Below are 17465 nucleotides of genomic sequence, written 5' to 3' on the forward strand. Positions count from 1 at the left end.
AACGCGTAGATTCTCTCTTCAGAAATCTGAACAATATTATTCCATTTTATTTTCTTGATTTTCAGATAATGATGAAAGTATTGGAAAGGTCGCTTATCGAAGAATCCGAAAACGGGAACCTACCTGATAATTTTTCCGTTGATGACTTTATGAAAAACATGGAAAAAGATTCGCAAGAAATCTCTCAAACAACCGAGAAAAAAATGGCAGACGAAAAAGCCGTAAGAATAATTGTCATGAATATATTATTTTGTCAATTGAAACACATTTATAATTGTAATCTATTATAAATTGACCGAAAAGAAAACGGAACCCAAATTTCTTTGAGTTTCATTCCTTAATTTTCATGGAAAAATTAAATAAAAATTTGGTAGTGACTGATTTATTATATTTAAAACATCACATCAAAACATGACAGTTTTGAGACTCATTCGCTGTATGTATTTTAGAGCATGTGTTCCAGATTACATGCATTTAGCTCTGTGCATTACTTGTGACGCAGCAAAAAATTGTTCATGGCAAAGCAACCGAGATATGGTTCTAACCTCGTTTCAGATCGTTTTGTTTTTGTTTTTGTTTTTTTAGTTCTGTGATAGTCTTGGCTTTTCATGCATAACTGTCGTTAAAGTAGAACGCAAAGAAATCTAGTGAGTGGGGCTAAAGTTTGGACAATGACGTGCTTACTCAAAATTAGTCTTGAAACCAATCACACAGCTTTCACATTTGCAGATTGCCCCATCTTATTGTAACCATAATTTGATAAGTGACGAGTACAAGGTCTGCAGAGCATTATTGTGAACAGTGTTTCGGACGCTACTGAAGTGACTCCCGCCTTATCGATCAATTCAGCTATACACTTATTGTATCATCTTTAATGGCTTGGGCAGTTGTCACTAATCGCAGTGAAATTCTGTACCATAGTTCTCGAAGTGATGAATACTACCTTTGAATGAAACTTTTTCACATTAAACTGAAAAGTCTAATTTCAGCCGGTATATGCTGGTTGATGCGTGTCTGCAAGTTCAAGGAAGTTCGACTCACATAGCCAGCAGCACACTGGCAATTAAATTCATAAATAAAATTACTTTGCGTGATGTGGTGCAAACCGTCCTTTCTGGCCAGTGAGATTGCAGATACCACAGACGGGAAACAATTTGTTACAGATTTAATAATACGTCTGCCTAACCACTGACCAGTAACTTCAATCCAAGGTAGTTTTAAATAAACACGACATTTGGATGGACCCAGGACTATAGGCGGATTGTATTTTCCACTTGATTATTAATAGTATAATTAATCAAATTCTCACGATAACCATTACGAATGAAAATGTTTTTGACTGTATTCAATTCGTGTTCGAGTTTGTTGGAAGAACGCATTCTAAGGATTCTATACACTAATGTCTTAATTAGCACTATTTTTCTAGAGGTAGGCATAAATGGGCACCAATCCATATAAAGACCGGTAAAAGTCGGTTTGCTGTAAACTGTAGTAAGAAAAGAATTCCTACTATTCAATGAAGACATCTAGGAAAGATAAGCAACTTTAATTCTCTTTCCTCACAGTAAATGATAATGCTGTGTGGGGAGAATAGAGATTATCGAAGAAAAATGTTGCTTCTCTCTCGGAAGTAAAAGCTGCAAAAGTGTCATCGACGTGTCTAAAATATATTGAGGGCTTCAATATATTACTAAACAGTATTGACTCATAGAATCCTACAAAAATATCTGCTAATGCAGCACTCAGGGGGCTTCTAATCTGAACCCCGTCTGCTGTGTTGTCACCGAATCGACGTATGTAAGATATATCTCCAAGCCAGTCTAATGATTTAAGGAATTATTTCTGTCGGCAAATCAACGGCTTGCGTGAAAGAATTGAAACTAACTCCAAAATCTTTAAATGATTTTGAGAGTCAGCTCGGTGCAATATTCTGAAACAATCCATTTTGTAGGCATTTGCACAAGCTGGATTATCAATTAGATGTTGGCCAATGGCAGATTACAAAGCAGAAGAAGAACGAAAACGACGTGGTTTCACTAATCTAAATTTTGCTGGTATATGTTGCTTTATACGTGTCTGCAAGTTCAAGGAGGTTCGATCCACACAGCCATCAGCGCAGTGGCAATTAAATTCATAAATAACATTACTTTGCTCCTTTTTTTGCATCTTTTGATATTCAACGATTAACTCCTGATAAGATTTTGTGAAAGAGACTCCTGAGGTTTGTTCGTATATAATTTTGAAAGTGCTGTGTGTGTGTGTGTGTGTGTGTGTGTGTGTGTGTGTGTGTGTGTGTGTGTGTGTGTGTGTGTGTGTGTGTGTGTGTGTGTGTGTTATTAGTAATCAACGGTTATAAAAAGGACAAAATATAGAAATAGTCCATTATAAACAAAATGGAATATAATCAAATCTAATCTGAATTTAGAGAGGAAAAGAGAGAATTAGGTAAAAAGAAAGGTAAAGGCATATATAACGCGCGAAAAGAACTAATTTTGGATGTTGTTGGTTTTCACTTTTTATACTTAATTGTTTTTTTTTAATATGGATTTTTTTATTCAAACATCTTGATGGGTAACCCAATGGTTTAAAATTGTCTACTAACCACATAAGAGTAGCTTGTTTGACACATAAATAGTTGAAACTGTTTCAATTCAGTAGGAAATATATAAAATGTAGTTTAGTCTTTCTCTCTAACACACACACATACATCCACACATACACACACACACTCTCTCTCTCTCTCTCTCTCTCTCTCTCTCTCTATCTATCTATCTATATATTTATCTCTCTATCTCTATCTCTCTATCTCTCTCTCTATATATATATATGTGTGTGTGTGTGTGTGTGTGTGTGTGTGTGTGTGTGTGTGTGTGTGTGTGTGTGTGTGTGTGTGTGTGTGTTTTATGTGAGTGTCTCTACTTTTTGAATAGACCTACTTTTATAAACATCAGCGTCGGAGTTGTTTTATAAGCAAACACAATTTTGGTTAACAATGACGACACAAGTGCATAATGAGTTATACACCCATCGGTAGGTAAAAATAAAATACTTGAATAATGAGAACGCTTCGGGACATCATCAGGAAGGTTTGCTTAACGACTTTTACTTTATCTGCAGGCGCTGAAAAGAGATAAGCTCTTCGATAAAACATCCTCTGATCTCGATGATCTTGGCTTTGATAAAGAAAGATGTCTGAATAACAAACTAAAGGTAAATTTCTGTTAATTTTTATTTTTTAGAAAGGATATTATTTTGTAAAAAAAAAACATAATAATATATATATATATATATATATATATATATATATATATATATATATATATATATATATATATAAACTCTGTGGGCCGTTCGCTCGCCCTTGCTTGCATCTTGTCTATCAAAAATATTATTGTCATAAAAATCAGCTTGTCTTTAATAAAATTCAAACTCCTTTCCACATTCAAATCATATTGAGTACAGATAAACTTCAGTCTTTGCTTAACATGTAGACATAGTTTAAATCATGAAACTATGTTTTGTTGTTTAAATCGAAACCGAAACTAAATTAGTTTAATTTTAGTTTCGATTCTGGCTGATAGTACTCAAATCATAGGGGTTTTTTTAATTTGTGACTATGTATTGGGTACAATATAATATGAAATAATTGACTCTGTGATAATAAATATGAAATTTGCGTAAATCAAAATATCATATTTAAACATATTGTACGACCGGGCAACGCCGGGCTACAATGCTAGATGCTAATAGAATTAAAACATTTTTACTCTCTTTTCTGGACCCTATATAACGGTATCAAGATTACCTGGGGAGATCGAAGCAGAATACTTAATAAGAATTAAAATCTAGATGGTAATCAAATGTAGAGGCCGTGTTTGGCATATGACTGCGATTGTTTTGACAACTTCAAGATTGGAATGAAAAATAGAAATATAAGCATTTGTTAGTTAAGTAATGTGTGAAGAAAAGCATTTTTAAGAATTACAGGAATCAATCGAGCGAGACTCGGAGAAAAATCACTGGGCTAGCCTTGAAATAGAAATTAATGGATGCTTCGTTCTTAGCTCCCTCCAATGAATGCTGTAAAACTGACTGCAGATGTAAAGATGAACATACCAAGAGAATTTAGGCACTCCATTTGATATGAAAAATATTTCGATCTCCCATTCGCTGAAGGAGAATGGATCTCTAGTTTTTTGCATATTTAAAATTAGTAAACGAACGGAACATAATACCAAAAAATGTTGAGCAGCGCTGCATAGTAGACTTGTTAGTGTTGTAATGATTTCGGTAGAGATGGGAGAATTAAACGAAATAAAAAATAAAAAAAGAAATATTGTCAAAAGAAGTGTTAACTTAAAAGGCAATAGATTTAGAAAAGAAAAAAATAAGAGAAAATAATAAAATAATGAAAGAAAATAATAATAAATAAATGAACAAATATCAATGCGAATAGCGAACTTCCTTTCTTCCTCCTCCTCCTTCATATGTAATGTAAAGCCAGATTCAACCCCCTCTCTCACACGCAGTATCGCTGGCAACGAGAGCCCGCCACTCCATTCAATGCCTTTCCCCTCATCCTTTTCTATCTGTGTGAGACCGACGCGTGACAGGAAGTAGCAGCCGAAACCGCTGGCGTAAGAAGAGCGCTGGTTGGCTAAACCAAAAAGAAAATGAAGAAGAAAATATCCAAGCGGGAGAAATCAAAAAACACTTCTTTTTTTTATTGAAATAGCAGCGAGACGAGATGCGAAATTAATCGATTGGTCATCCCAAAAATCTATAATAGAACAACTACCATCGAACCGGGAGGTAGATACCTCAACCCTCTACACGAGGACGATTAAAGAGAAATGAACAGACACCACATGTTTTAAACTGGATGAGGAAATTAAATTCCAAATCGCCTAAAATCCACAAGAAATCCTCGAATAAAATGTTGTCTACTTGGAACGATATAAAATGATGCACAGCGCGTAAAGTCCTCAGGTCGACGAAAACAACGCCACAAAATTGAAGAAAGGCTGACATATGACGACATGGTCATATTTACAGACTTTTATTTTTAAAAAATCAACACTGGCCATGTTATTTTGTTTATCTGCAGATAAGTACCCCTATATAATACTCCATCTCCTAACCCCAGTCCCGTCTCCATCCATGTTTTTCCGAACTGTCATTCTATGCCGATATTCATGTCATTTTTTTTTTACTTCATTTTTTTATTATTTTTTTCTGTTGTTTATTTTTTTGTCATTCTTGCTCGATTTCACGCCGGCCCATTGAGGTGTTGCATTAAATTTCAAAATATGTGTTAAATGAACCCCCTATTATATCTTATCCGTGTGTTGCGTCATTTTGGTTTTGCTTTTGAATTGTTCAAGGTCAAACGAGGATCATTCACGAATTTTAGACAACGTGTCGTTTCAGGTCGCCACTAGGTGTCCGATGCATTCATCTCCTTTTTATATCTTTATTTTGTGTTACGAGCAGCGTAGGGTCAAAGCGCTATTCTTCAAAGGTTCTAAGCAGGAGTGACCATCCCAATTTTGCTTCTCCCAGCCCGTAATATATTTGGAGGCTCGTCTGGGATGATTTCGTTACCACATACATAAAATTTCTAAACGATTCGCGAGGCAAGATGACGTGTATAAAAAGTTTTATAAGGGACTCATCCCCAGACAGTCTTGGTAAATTAAAGAAAGACGAATTGATAAAAATAGGGAAAAGGTTAGAAGTAAAACAACCTGTGAAGAAAGGTGCATTAATTAGAATTATCACCAAACATATGGAAGATAACGAGGTGTTCGGAGAGGAAACGCTGGAAGAACTGCCAGCAAAAATGGCAACCATGACGAGGAAGAAATTGAGAAGACTAAAATATTAGTTAGAATAGAAATCGAAAAGAACAGAATTGAACAAGAAACTAGGATCAGCGAACTTAGCATAGCACGCAAAACGAATGAGGATAGGCAAAATAGGCTCAAGGATGGAGTGAGTGAGAGAAGTCGGCAATTCGTTAGGAACTTGTTATTTTAAAATGCTGTAAATTATTATAAACATTTTGTTGGTTAGAAAGAAATGTGAAAAAAATAAACACAAATTTTAATTAATACAGTGAGCTAATCAGAGAAAAGATTCCGAAAAGCGAGGGTGTCCTACGCTTTGCTTCTCTCCTCAACCTCCTGTGTGCTCAGTTAGGCAGGATTCTGTCATTTGTCTAGTTACACATGTGTAGACAATATCGAATTACTTTCTGTGTACGTGTTGTATACTAAGGTTCTGTATGACATAGAGGGGTGTATAGCGAGTGGTATGTATAAACGAAGTTACCAAACCGTATGCATGTTGTATAGGCGTCTTCATTTCGTGTGTGTGTGTGTGTGTGTGTGTATTAACATATATTAACCAGATAACCAGATAGTGTGTGAGTGTATGTATATACACAGGGTGTTATGAAGCGTCTAGTGTGGTTATTGAGCAATAGGTCGCATGCTCTGCATGCTCCTTAGTATAAGTTGCATGCTTCGCTTGTGCTTTCCCGCTTTCAGTGCTACCGCTGGCTAGCCCCGTGCGAATAGGGAAGCCGAGTGCGTAAGTCTTCCCCTGCCAGTACACAGCCTCTCTAACACTAAGACCTCTGCTGTGCCTCCTCGTGGCCACACACGGTAACTGGTTGCCTCGCGGCTCCAGGCTGAACAGCAAGGGACCTCGGAGCAGCAGGGGGCCCCAGAGATGTGAGTCCATGGCCCACCGACGTGTGGACACGCCCTGGTCTCACATCAACCCCTGCCCCACAGCCCAGTGGGTTATCCTTAGTTGGCATTGAGCTAGGGGAGTAAACCCCAACGAGAAAATCTGTGTTGGGGTGACACATTAGGCAAAGTCTGACAAACTGGACTCTTGGCACACTCCTGCAGCAGCCTGTCAGTCCAGTCGTCATGGTCTCTGCCTGCCACTGGAACCGCTGATGGTCTGCCAAGATAGTGGACTGTGGAGCGTGCACCCACTTTTCACTCAAATCATCACTGCACTAGTTTTGCCCATGCCGACTCTTTATTTCCCACACACTATTTTTTTCCCATCTACAAATACAAGTCCTCCGGCGATGGGGAAGGAGTAGTGGGGGCAGGCAAGGTTGTTGCTGGCAGCCCTTAGCTCCAACCCTGCACGTGAGGCGGCCCCGGGGTGATGGTCGCTGGATGGCTGGGACTGGAACTGCAGCCTCCTTCGGCAGCTCCCAGGGTGACTGGGCGGCCCTTTTCAGGATCCACACCGCCCACCCTGAATTGGGAGGAGTCTAGAAAAGGTGACCCAAACAAGTGTCTGTTCCACTCTCCACGGACAGGTAGCCGAGCCTCGTCGTGGCAACCCATACCTCGGTCCTAATAATACTAAGAAGCTAATAATTGGCACTTGGAATGTGCGTACTCTTCTCGACCTTGACAACAACTCAAGATCTAAACGGAGAACAGCTCTAATTGCATATGAGTTAAAGAAGTACAACATCGACAATGAAACCCGATTCTCGGATGAGGGCTCCCTCACCGAGTCAGGAGAGGGATACACCTTCTTCTGGAAGGGCCTGGATAGGGGTGCTCCTCGCATCCATGGAGTTGCCTTTGCCATCAAGACCAGGCTACTCAACAGCATTCCCCAGAGCCCAACGGGTCACAATGAGAGGCTAATAACTTGGCGTATCCCCTTATCAAATAAACGTCACGCTACCCTAGTCAATGTGTATGCACCAACCCTAGATTCAGCTGATGAATTGAAAGACCAATTTTATGCCCAACTCCATGAGATCATGCTGACAATCCCCAAGGAAGATAAGATCATTCTCCTTGGGGACTTCAATGCAAGAGTGGGCAGCAGTCACCATCTTTGGGAGAGAGTCCTAGGGCATCATGGAGTTGGAAAATGTAACGATAATGGGTTGCGTCTTTTAACATTCTGCTCCCAACATAATCTGTCCATCACAAATACCATGTTCCAGCTCCAAAACAAATTCAAGACCACCTGGATGCATCCTAGGTCCAAAATTTGGCACCTACTTGACTATGTTATTGTAAGACGTAATGACATGAAAGATTTGAGAATCACCAGAGCCATGAGGGGAGCAGATGGGTGGACAGATCATCGCCTTGTCCGCTCTATTTTCCTTCTTAAGATCCGGCCTCCAGCTCGCCGTCAAGCTCCCAGAAAACATCTTGACCTCAAAGCTCTCAACAACATTACAACACGAGCTGCTCTACAAAACGAACTGTCTGAATGTCTTACCTTACCAACTCCTGCAGCAGATCCCATAACAACAGCTTTCTTAACTGAAAAATGGGAAAGCATCTGTGAAGTCCTCCTCAATACTGCCAAGGACATTTTGGGATTCTCAAGAAGAAAACATAGAGACTGGTTTGACGAGCAGTCTGATGGAATTCATCAACTAATTGAAGAAAAAAATCGGCAACAGCAAGCAGTGACTGCAAATCCAACTCCAGCATCACGTGCCAAGCTAGCCGAGCTTCGGTCAAAAGTCCAACAGGAAACCCGAAGAATGCAAAATGAATGGTGGACCAATCTTGCAACTGAGATCCAAGGTCTAGCTGATATGGGGGACCAACATCAATTTTATAATGCCCTTAAGACAGCCTATGGGCCAAAGAACAATAGCCTCTGCCCAGTCCGTAGTGCTGATGGCTCCATACTCTATACTGAGAAGACTGCCATACTCAATCGGTGGGCTGAACACTACCAAGACTTACTGAACAGGCAGAACCCTATCGACCCTACTCTTCTTGACCATCTTCCTGACCTTCCTGTAATTCAAGAACTGGATGTAATACCAACTATCCATGAAGTTAGCCGTGCAGTTAACAACCTCAAGAATAATAAAGCCACTGGCCCTGATGGCATACCAGCTGAGCTTCTTAAGCATGGCGGAGATGCCATTACCACTTGTCTCCATAACATCATCCAAGATGTCTGGGAGTCAGGCTGCTGCCCACAACAATGGAAGGATGCAGATATCATCAGCATATATAAAAATAAAGGTGACAGAAATATTTGTGGCAATAGTCGAGGCATTTCCCTCCTGTCAACCTCAGGGAAAGTTGTCACTAGAATTTTACTGTCTCGTATCATCCAACACATTGTCAATCAAGTCTTACCTGAATCGCAGTGTGGCTTCAGACAGGAGCGCAGCACGATTGACATGGTTTTTGTTGCAAGACAGCTCCAGGAGAAAAGCGTCGAGCAACACCAAAATCTATATATGGTTTTTGTAGATCTCGCCAAGGCCTTTGACACTGTGAACCGTCCTTTGCTCTGGGAGGTACTCGTCAAATTTGGCTGCCCACCAATATTCCTGGGTGTCCTGAAGGCTTTCCATAATGGATCTATGGCTCGCGTCTCCAGCTCAGGACTAAAATCTGAGCCCTTCCTGGTAGAATCGGGTGTGAAGCAGGGATGCGTCATTGCGCCCATCTTGTTTAATCTTTTTCTTGCTGCGGTTTCCAATGTTGCCAAACAGCAAATCCATCCTGCTGATGGGATCCGCCTCTCATACCGGCTGGATGGCAACCTCTTCAATCTGCGTCGCCTCCATGCCAGATCACGTATGACAGAAGAAGCAATCCATGAATTGCAATACGCTGACGACACAGCTCTGGTGAGCTCATCTGAAGAGGGTCTTCAGCGCACCATCAACACTATCTCCAACATTTACTCCCGAGCTGGTCTAGCCATCAACATCAACAAAACAGAGGCACTTAACATATATGAACACCGTCAGGAACCACCAATGTTCACAATCAACCAACAGCCACTGAAAAACACTCAAGAGTTTACTTATCTTGGCTCAGTGCTCACTGACTCCTGTGACCTAACAAGTGAGGTCCAACGGCGCATTGGTTTGGCTGCTGCAGCCTTTGGTAGACTCTCGCACAGAATTTTTATGAACCGTAACCTCACCACCACCACCAAGGTTTCTGTCTATAGAGCAATCTGTCTCTCCATCCTCTTGTATGGCAGCGAGTCATGGGTGCCTTATAGACGCCACCTGAAAAAGCTAGAAGCATTTCATACCAACTGCTTACAGCGTATACTAGGTTTAAAATGGTGGCACAGGGTGCCACACAATGAGATACGCAGGCGCACTCAAATGGACCCACTTGAAATAATTCTAACTAATAGACAACTTAGGTGGCTTGGTCACACCATCCGGATGCCAGCAGAAAGGCTCCCACGCAAGGTCCTCTACGGGGAACTTGCAGAGGGCAGACGCAACCCTGGGGGTCCACGTAAACGTTTCAAGGACCAACTGAAAACATCATTGAAAAAGTGTGGCATAGAATCCAACGCCATCGAACATGCTGCTGCTGATCGGAGAAAATGGCGAAACATCTGCCAAGAGGGCTTGGAAACTTTCACCTCCACCTATAAGGACCGAGCAGAGCGAAGAAGACACCAAAGGCACGCGGCGCAGCGGGCAGACGGCATCTTCCCTTGTGCTGCCTGCGGCCGTGTATGCAATTCACGAATTGGACTCCACAGTCACCAGCGAGTCCATCAGGCGTAATCTATCTGGGACTGTTAGGCATGGTGCAACGTCATCGTCGTCAGCGACGGACTACTGAAGAGAGAGAAGAGATATTAACCAGATATAGATACCTTCAACAATAGTTCAACAAACGTGACCATCGTCTGCTTGCCCAGACAAGAGAAGGACATACCGTTTTGGTCGGAACCGTCGGTGTATTGTTCTAAAAGCGTTTCTGAAAATGTAAGTCATTTTCTACCCAAACAACTCAGACAACCAAATTTTTTTTTCCACATTACATTTATTCCTGTTGCGACTTATTTGCTCTGTGGTTGTACGCCATTCATTTTTCAGGGATTACATATTATTGTCTTTCCAACCTGAATGCTTCCATACCCGAACGATCGCCAACCAGCTGAAAACTTGCATGTCCAGTCTACTTATTCCAACTCGTTCGATCAAGACTCCACGACTAATGCCTAACTCTGCCTCTATATAATCAAATTAATTCTTTGTGCTTACGTCATTTGGCTGCATAAAAACCTATCAGTCTCGTTTACTCTGGCTCAATTTTATTGCTTTTATACCTAGATTTGAAAATTTATTTTGTTTATATTCACTACATTCTTTTCTATTAAAAGATATGTGTTATTATCTAAAATTCCTTCTTGTAATTATTTATAGAATCTAGTTAAGTTAAATTCCTAAAACGGTATCTAACCATATGTGTCCTGAATTGTATTTTTCTCTTTAAAACAAATCTAATTCAATCAACATGATAATAATAATAATAATAATAATAATAATAATAATAATAATAATAATAATAATAATCTGGCTCAGATAGTTGGGCAATACCCCGGATGTGCTAATCTGCAACATACGTGGGTCTGCGATATTCGTTTAGTACTATTATTAATAATACAGACATGTGTCTACGGTAAGAAATGATTAATAAAAAACAATGAGGTAACAATGTCATTTAGTTTATCAAAGTGTGTCTATGCATTAAAAAATACTGAAGAGAAAGGAGATAGCAGCCCTTTTGGCGGGAACTCGTGTTAAATGGATGTAATTGTAAGCAATAAACGTAAAACAACGTTAACTCCTTTTGCTTTCTTATGTTTTACGATATTGGAGAAAATGCTGCCTGAAATGACTAGATGATCAATTGCGTGAAGATTCCAAGAAAGTCCGGATTTTAAGACTCTTTTTTAATACGTGGCATCTTGACGAGTTATAAATGAGTTTTCTTCACATAGCCATAAAGTAGCGTCACGCATAACTATTTGAAGTACATTAAATATTTTTAACGTAATGAGGAAATAAATAAAGGGTCAAATTATATATGTCTGTTGGGTGTCCTTAAAGAAGATTGACGCACTTCTACGTTGCACTACTACTACTACTACTACTACTACTACTACTACTTGAGTTTACATTGTTAAATTCTAAGGAAAAGCACAGCCTCTTATAATCAAGAAATATCTAGTACCAGGTGGTGTTATATATATATATATAATATATATATATATATATATATATATATATATATATATATATCAAGCCAGTTATCATAAAAAAGAAATTGGATGAAGACAACTGGAAAGATTTGATTTCACTTAGACACAGGGTATATACATTTCGGTTTTGTTTTTTTAGAAAAAAATATAAAAAATAATAATAGATTTTAATAAAACAAGAGAAATGTGTATCTTTTTTACTTTCATTCACCCTAAACAAGGCATGTTGACACTGAAATGTAAGGGTCTATTGTGATTAGGGTTTACATTTATAGAAAGTATCCTAAGTGAGAATTGTGTAGCAAGATATTTGTTCACATCACATTTAATTTTTTTTCATGTTGGTACGGTCGAGCAAACAGTAAGAAAAGAAACCAGTTTGATTCTTTTGAAATGATTCACATCAGAAGAATTGAAATGTACATGGTAGAATGTTTTCCACAGAGGGGAAACCTTTGTCAAGAAAGTCTGTTCGTGGGAATTTCGCATGACGCTACGTAAACGGAGGATGACGGAAGGGCTGTTTTCTTTTTTGCTTTTGTTTTTTTTTTTTTGTGGTAAAAATATGAGTTCTTCATGTGAATGTCTTATAAGTAGGAACCAGAATTTTAAGCCCAATCGAGAACTTTCATGGAAATATTGATAGAATGGAGAGAAACGGGAAACGTATTTTCTACCATAAGGAGGCTGTAAGAAACAGGAATTAGATTTATTTCTAAAAATGATCCATACTTTCAAGTAATCAATTATTGCATTTCCAACCATTGTTTCCAATCCTTTTATAGTTTTGTTCTGTAGAGCTATGCTCGCAACGGTCTTACTCCAAACGCATGCTACATCATCATCATCATCATCATCATCATCATCATCATCATCATCGTTGTTGTTGTCGTTCTCATCTCATTGGCCGTGTCGGGATTCTAATGTAGTCGATGGCGGAGCGCCTTAACCACAGTTCACAATTAAATGCATAATAAAAACACACATACATAGACATTGCATATGATTTGTCAGGAAGTAGTGTGTATGTGGGTGTGTCGTTGGGATCTCGTCGTTTGTCTCGACATCTGAGCTAAGCCTCCCCATTTCTCAAATTCACGATCTCAGCTAAAATTCACTTTTAAGTCTCTCATCGCGGCCATTCTTCGCTAGTTTCTGTCACTCAAAATATATTTACTTTCGCCTCGAGATCCGTTCGTTCTTTTTTGTCATTCACTTCCTAGTCAATCCCTTCCGGCGGTTCTGTTTCTCGATTGAAAACAGTCTATAGTATTGTAATTCTATATTCAATTGACAATCTCTCTAATCCTTATTTTAGAGCCTTGATAAATGGTGCATTCTTTAGTATATTACATTTTTAATGCTGATTTCACCTTTTCAATAGACTGTTTGGTTTGTCTATTGCATGACATATAAACCTTTTTGGAGGTTATTTAATACCGTAATGCGACACCTGTTGTAAACGATTCACTGTGTTTTACTTACAAAGGGTGTGTTAAATTAAGGTTTAATACCTTTTCCTACTGTATTAGTGAGTACTTGAATATAACAGATTCAATGAAATTTGAACTTAGATACTCAATCTAATAGTCAACGCAGATATCCATTACTTTCATCATCATCATCATCATCATCATCATCATCATCATCATCTAGCCGTGATAGTGTCATGCATCCTCCTGACTCACTCACGCCATCTTTTTCTCTCCTCTGTCACACCAGTTGGGTCTTCATAAGTGTATATTGAGTCGTTTGCTAGATGCGTAACGTAGGTTTTGTACCACTGAACTACACCCCCGTTTTGACATCCACCAAAAAAATATTGCTGATGATTTCATCCATATCCCCCGTCTAACAGTGATCAGTAAAAATTTGGTTGTTCTCTCTGATCAAGGCCGAGATCTGCAAAATAAAAGTGTCCATATAGTTGCTCTTTTGTATGGTTCTGCTTCTAGATGTTTATAACAACTCTTAGTATTCTGGTGTACACATCGTCATTTTCCCAGTTTTTTTTTGGGGGGGGGTGAAAGTCCAAGTGCTACTTCCATATACAAAAACTAATGTGACAATGACTTTCAACAAAAAGTCGGTTTTTACTTTCAGATTGCTTTCATATTTTCATATTGTTCAGTTCGACCAAAATATTGTTTATTCATTTTTGCGAACTATTATGCTCATTTTCATTATTATTATTATTATTATTATTATTATTATTATTATTATTATTATTATTATTATTATTATTATTATTATTATTATTATTATTATTATTGTTGTTGTTGTTGTTGTTGTTGTTGTTGTTGTTGTTGTTGTTGTTGTTGTTGTTGTTGTTGTTGTTGTTGTTGTTGTTGTTGTTGTTGTTGTTGTTTCGGCCAACTCATCCTCTGGCCTTCTTCAGGTGATAACAGTTTGCAAAAGAATGAATGCAAAAATTATAAAGCCTCATCTAATAGGATTCCAAAACACAATATGGACCTGATAATGGAAGACCAGATAAGAACACAAAATTGGATTTTTATTTATTTGACTATAAAATCCGACCTTGATCCCCCTTCGAGGCCAGTGCCACATAGGATAGAGGCGTTGAATCTCTACTGCTCCAGGTGAGCATTGTCTAAAGATAGCGGTTTCAATCCTACACAAGCATGCCAGAGGATTACTTAGCCAAAACGTAGTGAGACAGCAACAACTATGGAAGGCAGTAATTACTGGGGATGCAGTTATCAGACTCAGCATTTCTGTCCCGTCGGAATTAATCACCTGAAGAAGGCCAGCGAATGAGTTGGCCGAAACGTGATGCAACAACAACAATGGAGATAAAGATAACAGTCCGCAAAAGAACTAATACACCAATTATGAAGCCTCATCTCAAAGGACTCAAAAATTAAAAAAAAATGTATATATAATCATAAAAAAACATTGTTGATTCACACATCTAGTTTATTCTCTATATAATTTTTGTTTTGTGGCGATAACATCCCCTTTCTAAACAAGGGGAGTACTTTGTTTACAAAATAGGGATTTATTTTCGTGGTATTAATGTTGTATTTGAGGCGAAATTAAAACTTTTCGCATTCATTTTTTTTTCTTTTTCAGCGTGAAAGGAAGAAAGAAAACATCAAGAAGTTGAGAAATAATTTTCGTCAATCGAATATTGATCATCCAGTGGTAAGTCAAAGAATCAACACAATGCTAAAAAAAAACGGAATTTTGGGTACAATATAATCACCCCAAAATGCCGTCCATAAAATCGTTAATATAATTTATAAGCTTTTCTGCACTCCAACAATATTTTGTACAGATAATTTTCAATCGGTGTCTGATCTGTTCACCAATTTTCAGTTGGGAATGTCCAACAGTCTTTGTTTTATCGCCGTCCAACGATAAGTACATCCTATACAAATTTGAAATTACTCTGAGACACTCTTCTCTTTTTGTGCAGCCCTCGTTTTGCCTGTGATGACCCCCTTTAATTCGGACATAGTCTAAAGATTGTTTAGATAGATATTATCTAGGGTTCTGTGGTCCAGTGTGAACCCCATTTATGATCATACCTTATACTGATGAGATGATCGACAAAGTGTCCCGTATTATTATTACCGTCATAAATTTTAAAAGGAAATACAGTTGTTATATTGGTCAGAAACAATTTATTTTGGCTTACCTAATTATTTGTAACTTATTTGCGTTAAAACAATATTTATTATTTAATAGAAGTTATAAGCTTCTACAGTTTGTGTGAATACACATTTTGAGAAAAGTAGCCATGTTTGTTTAGTCACTTTTTATTTTAAACAAGATGGCTACTTTGCCCAGAATCGATATTTACGTGAACTTCAAAGGCTTATAATTGATAAATATAAATATAAAATTACATGATAAATACTGATTTTATAGTTCGCAAATAAGTAAACCAAGCCAAAAGAATATATTACTTTAACTAATTTCCCAACTATATTTCTTTTTGGATTATTTATGTCGATAATAGTAATTATTACCCACTTTTTCTGTTGTAGATTTCTGTATAGAATTCACTTTAACGAACGCTTATATCCGCTAAGCCATGTGTCCAGCAAAAAAGTTTGAGTCATGTAAATAATGAAAAGGAAGCAATCTTTAAAGTATTTTAAACGCGCAAACTGGAATAGACATTTTGTTTGGAGCGGAAAAGAAATTTAAAAAAAAAAAGAACTGTTTATTATTAAGTCATTCATATTATTTGGATTATTCGGACTACTGTTCTCATCTTGACTGTTATTTTCACAACTTTTGGTCTGTTTTATCTAACTCGGGAATCTTTCTATCGAACTCGGGAATCTGCACGGAATTTCCAACGGAACTCTTTATTAAATCCACGAGAGTAGCATGCTCTCGGTCCGTCATGCATGACTATGTAGAAGTCCTAAGTAATTCGCAACTAGCATTTTGAGTGTCGCCTGTACTAAGGATTGAAACTTCAACCTCCAGAAGCCATATAACTAACAACTGAATTTTACCTAGTACTTTATCCACTACGCAACGGTTTCTTACAGATAATTCTCGTATGAATTTTTGGAGTCTTAAACCTGTTTTTTTTTTAGATGTATAATCCTAGTACTAGTATTATTCGACTTCGATAAGATACACCTGAAGAAGGTCGAAGGTTTCATTGGCCGAAACGTTGCGGAAATAACACTGAAGACGAGGACAGTAGTCCGAATAATTTAAACAATAAGTAGTCCGAATAATTTAAACAATAAATTTAATTTATATTTGAATAATTAAATTTATATAATACGAATCATAAATCCTTATCTCAAAAATTCAGAAACCGTATAAGTTCTAGATTTTATAGAAATTGATTTTGATTTCCAATAAAACTTGGAAATCTTCTTTTAAGTTTCTTTTATTTCTATAGTATGTATCGTGGAACTTTCCATCGATTGTCTGGAATTAATATCTATCACTGCCTGACGCCCCGTCTTCGGGAAGGAGACGCAGTTAATTAGAGAAGACGCGCCCAGCTATCCGAAGGTTATGAATAAGACATGATCTAAAAAGGCTACAGGATACTTGAGAAACAAGAAAAAAGAATTTCTCATCAAAATTAATGATCCTCTTTTAATATAAAATAAAAGAAAAGAAATCCGATCTTCGATAGCCGGAAACCTTTTTCCAGTTATGAACCATTCCTTTCATTCGATACAATAAAACAAACTAAAACAGATACTTTAAAAATGTTTTCGATCTGTGCGCTTATCAATAAAAATGTGATTTCAAACTTAAATGTGACAGACTGGCGAAAATGATATTTAAAATCGACGGAAATATTATTTAAAATTAAAACATGACAGACCAAACAGGATTCTGTTTAGAATTTACGCATCACAAGCTGACGACGAATGCTATTTCAAATTTATGCATTAAAT

The 17465-nt window shown here is 37.7% G+C and overlaps 1 protein-coding gene across 2 annotated transcripts in view; it reads left to right on the forward strand.

Annotated features, from left to right (window-relative positions):
* The window catches only part of LOC145283630 (uncharacterized), a 107823-nt gene that overhangs the window by 11399 nt on the left and 78959 nt on the right, over positions 1-17465 (forward strand). For both annotated transcript variants that reach the window (XM_080132583.1, XM_080132582.1), the window contains exons 5-7: positions 66-221; positions 3118-3210; positions 15154-15225. In XM_080132583.1, coding sequence (XP_079988709.1) covers positions 66-221; positions 3118-3210; positions 15154-15225 — 321 coding nt within the window. The remainder of the gene's footprint in view (positions 1-65; positions 222-3117; positions 3211-15153; positions 15226-17465) is intronic.

Source organism: Euprymna scolopes, chromosome 8 (genome assembly GCF_053919585.1).
Source record: "Euprymna scolopes isolate OS-2025 chromosome 8, ASM5391958v1, whole genome shotgun sequence".
NCBI classification, from domain to species: Eukaryota; Metazoa; Mollusca; class Cephalopoda; order Sepiida; family Sepiolidae; genus Euprymna; species Euprymna scolopes.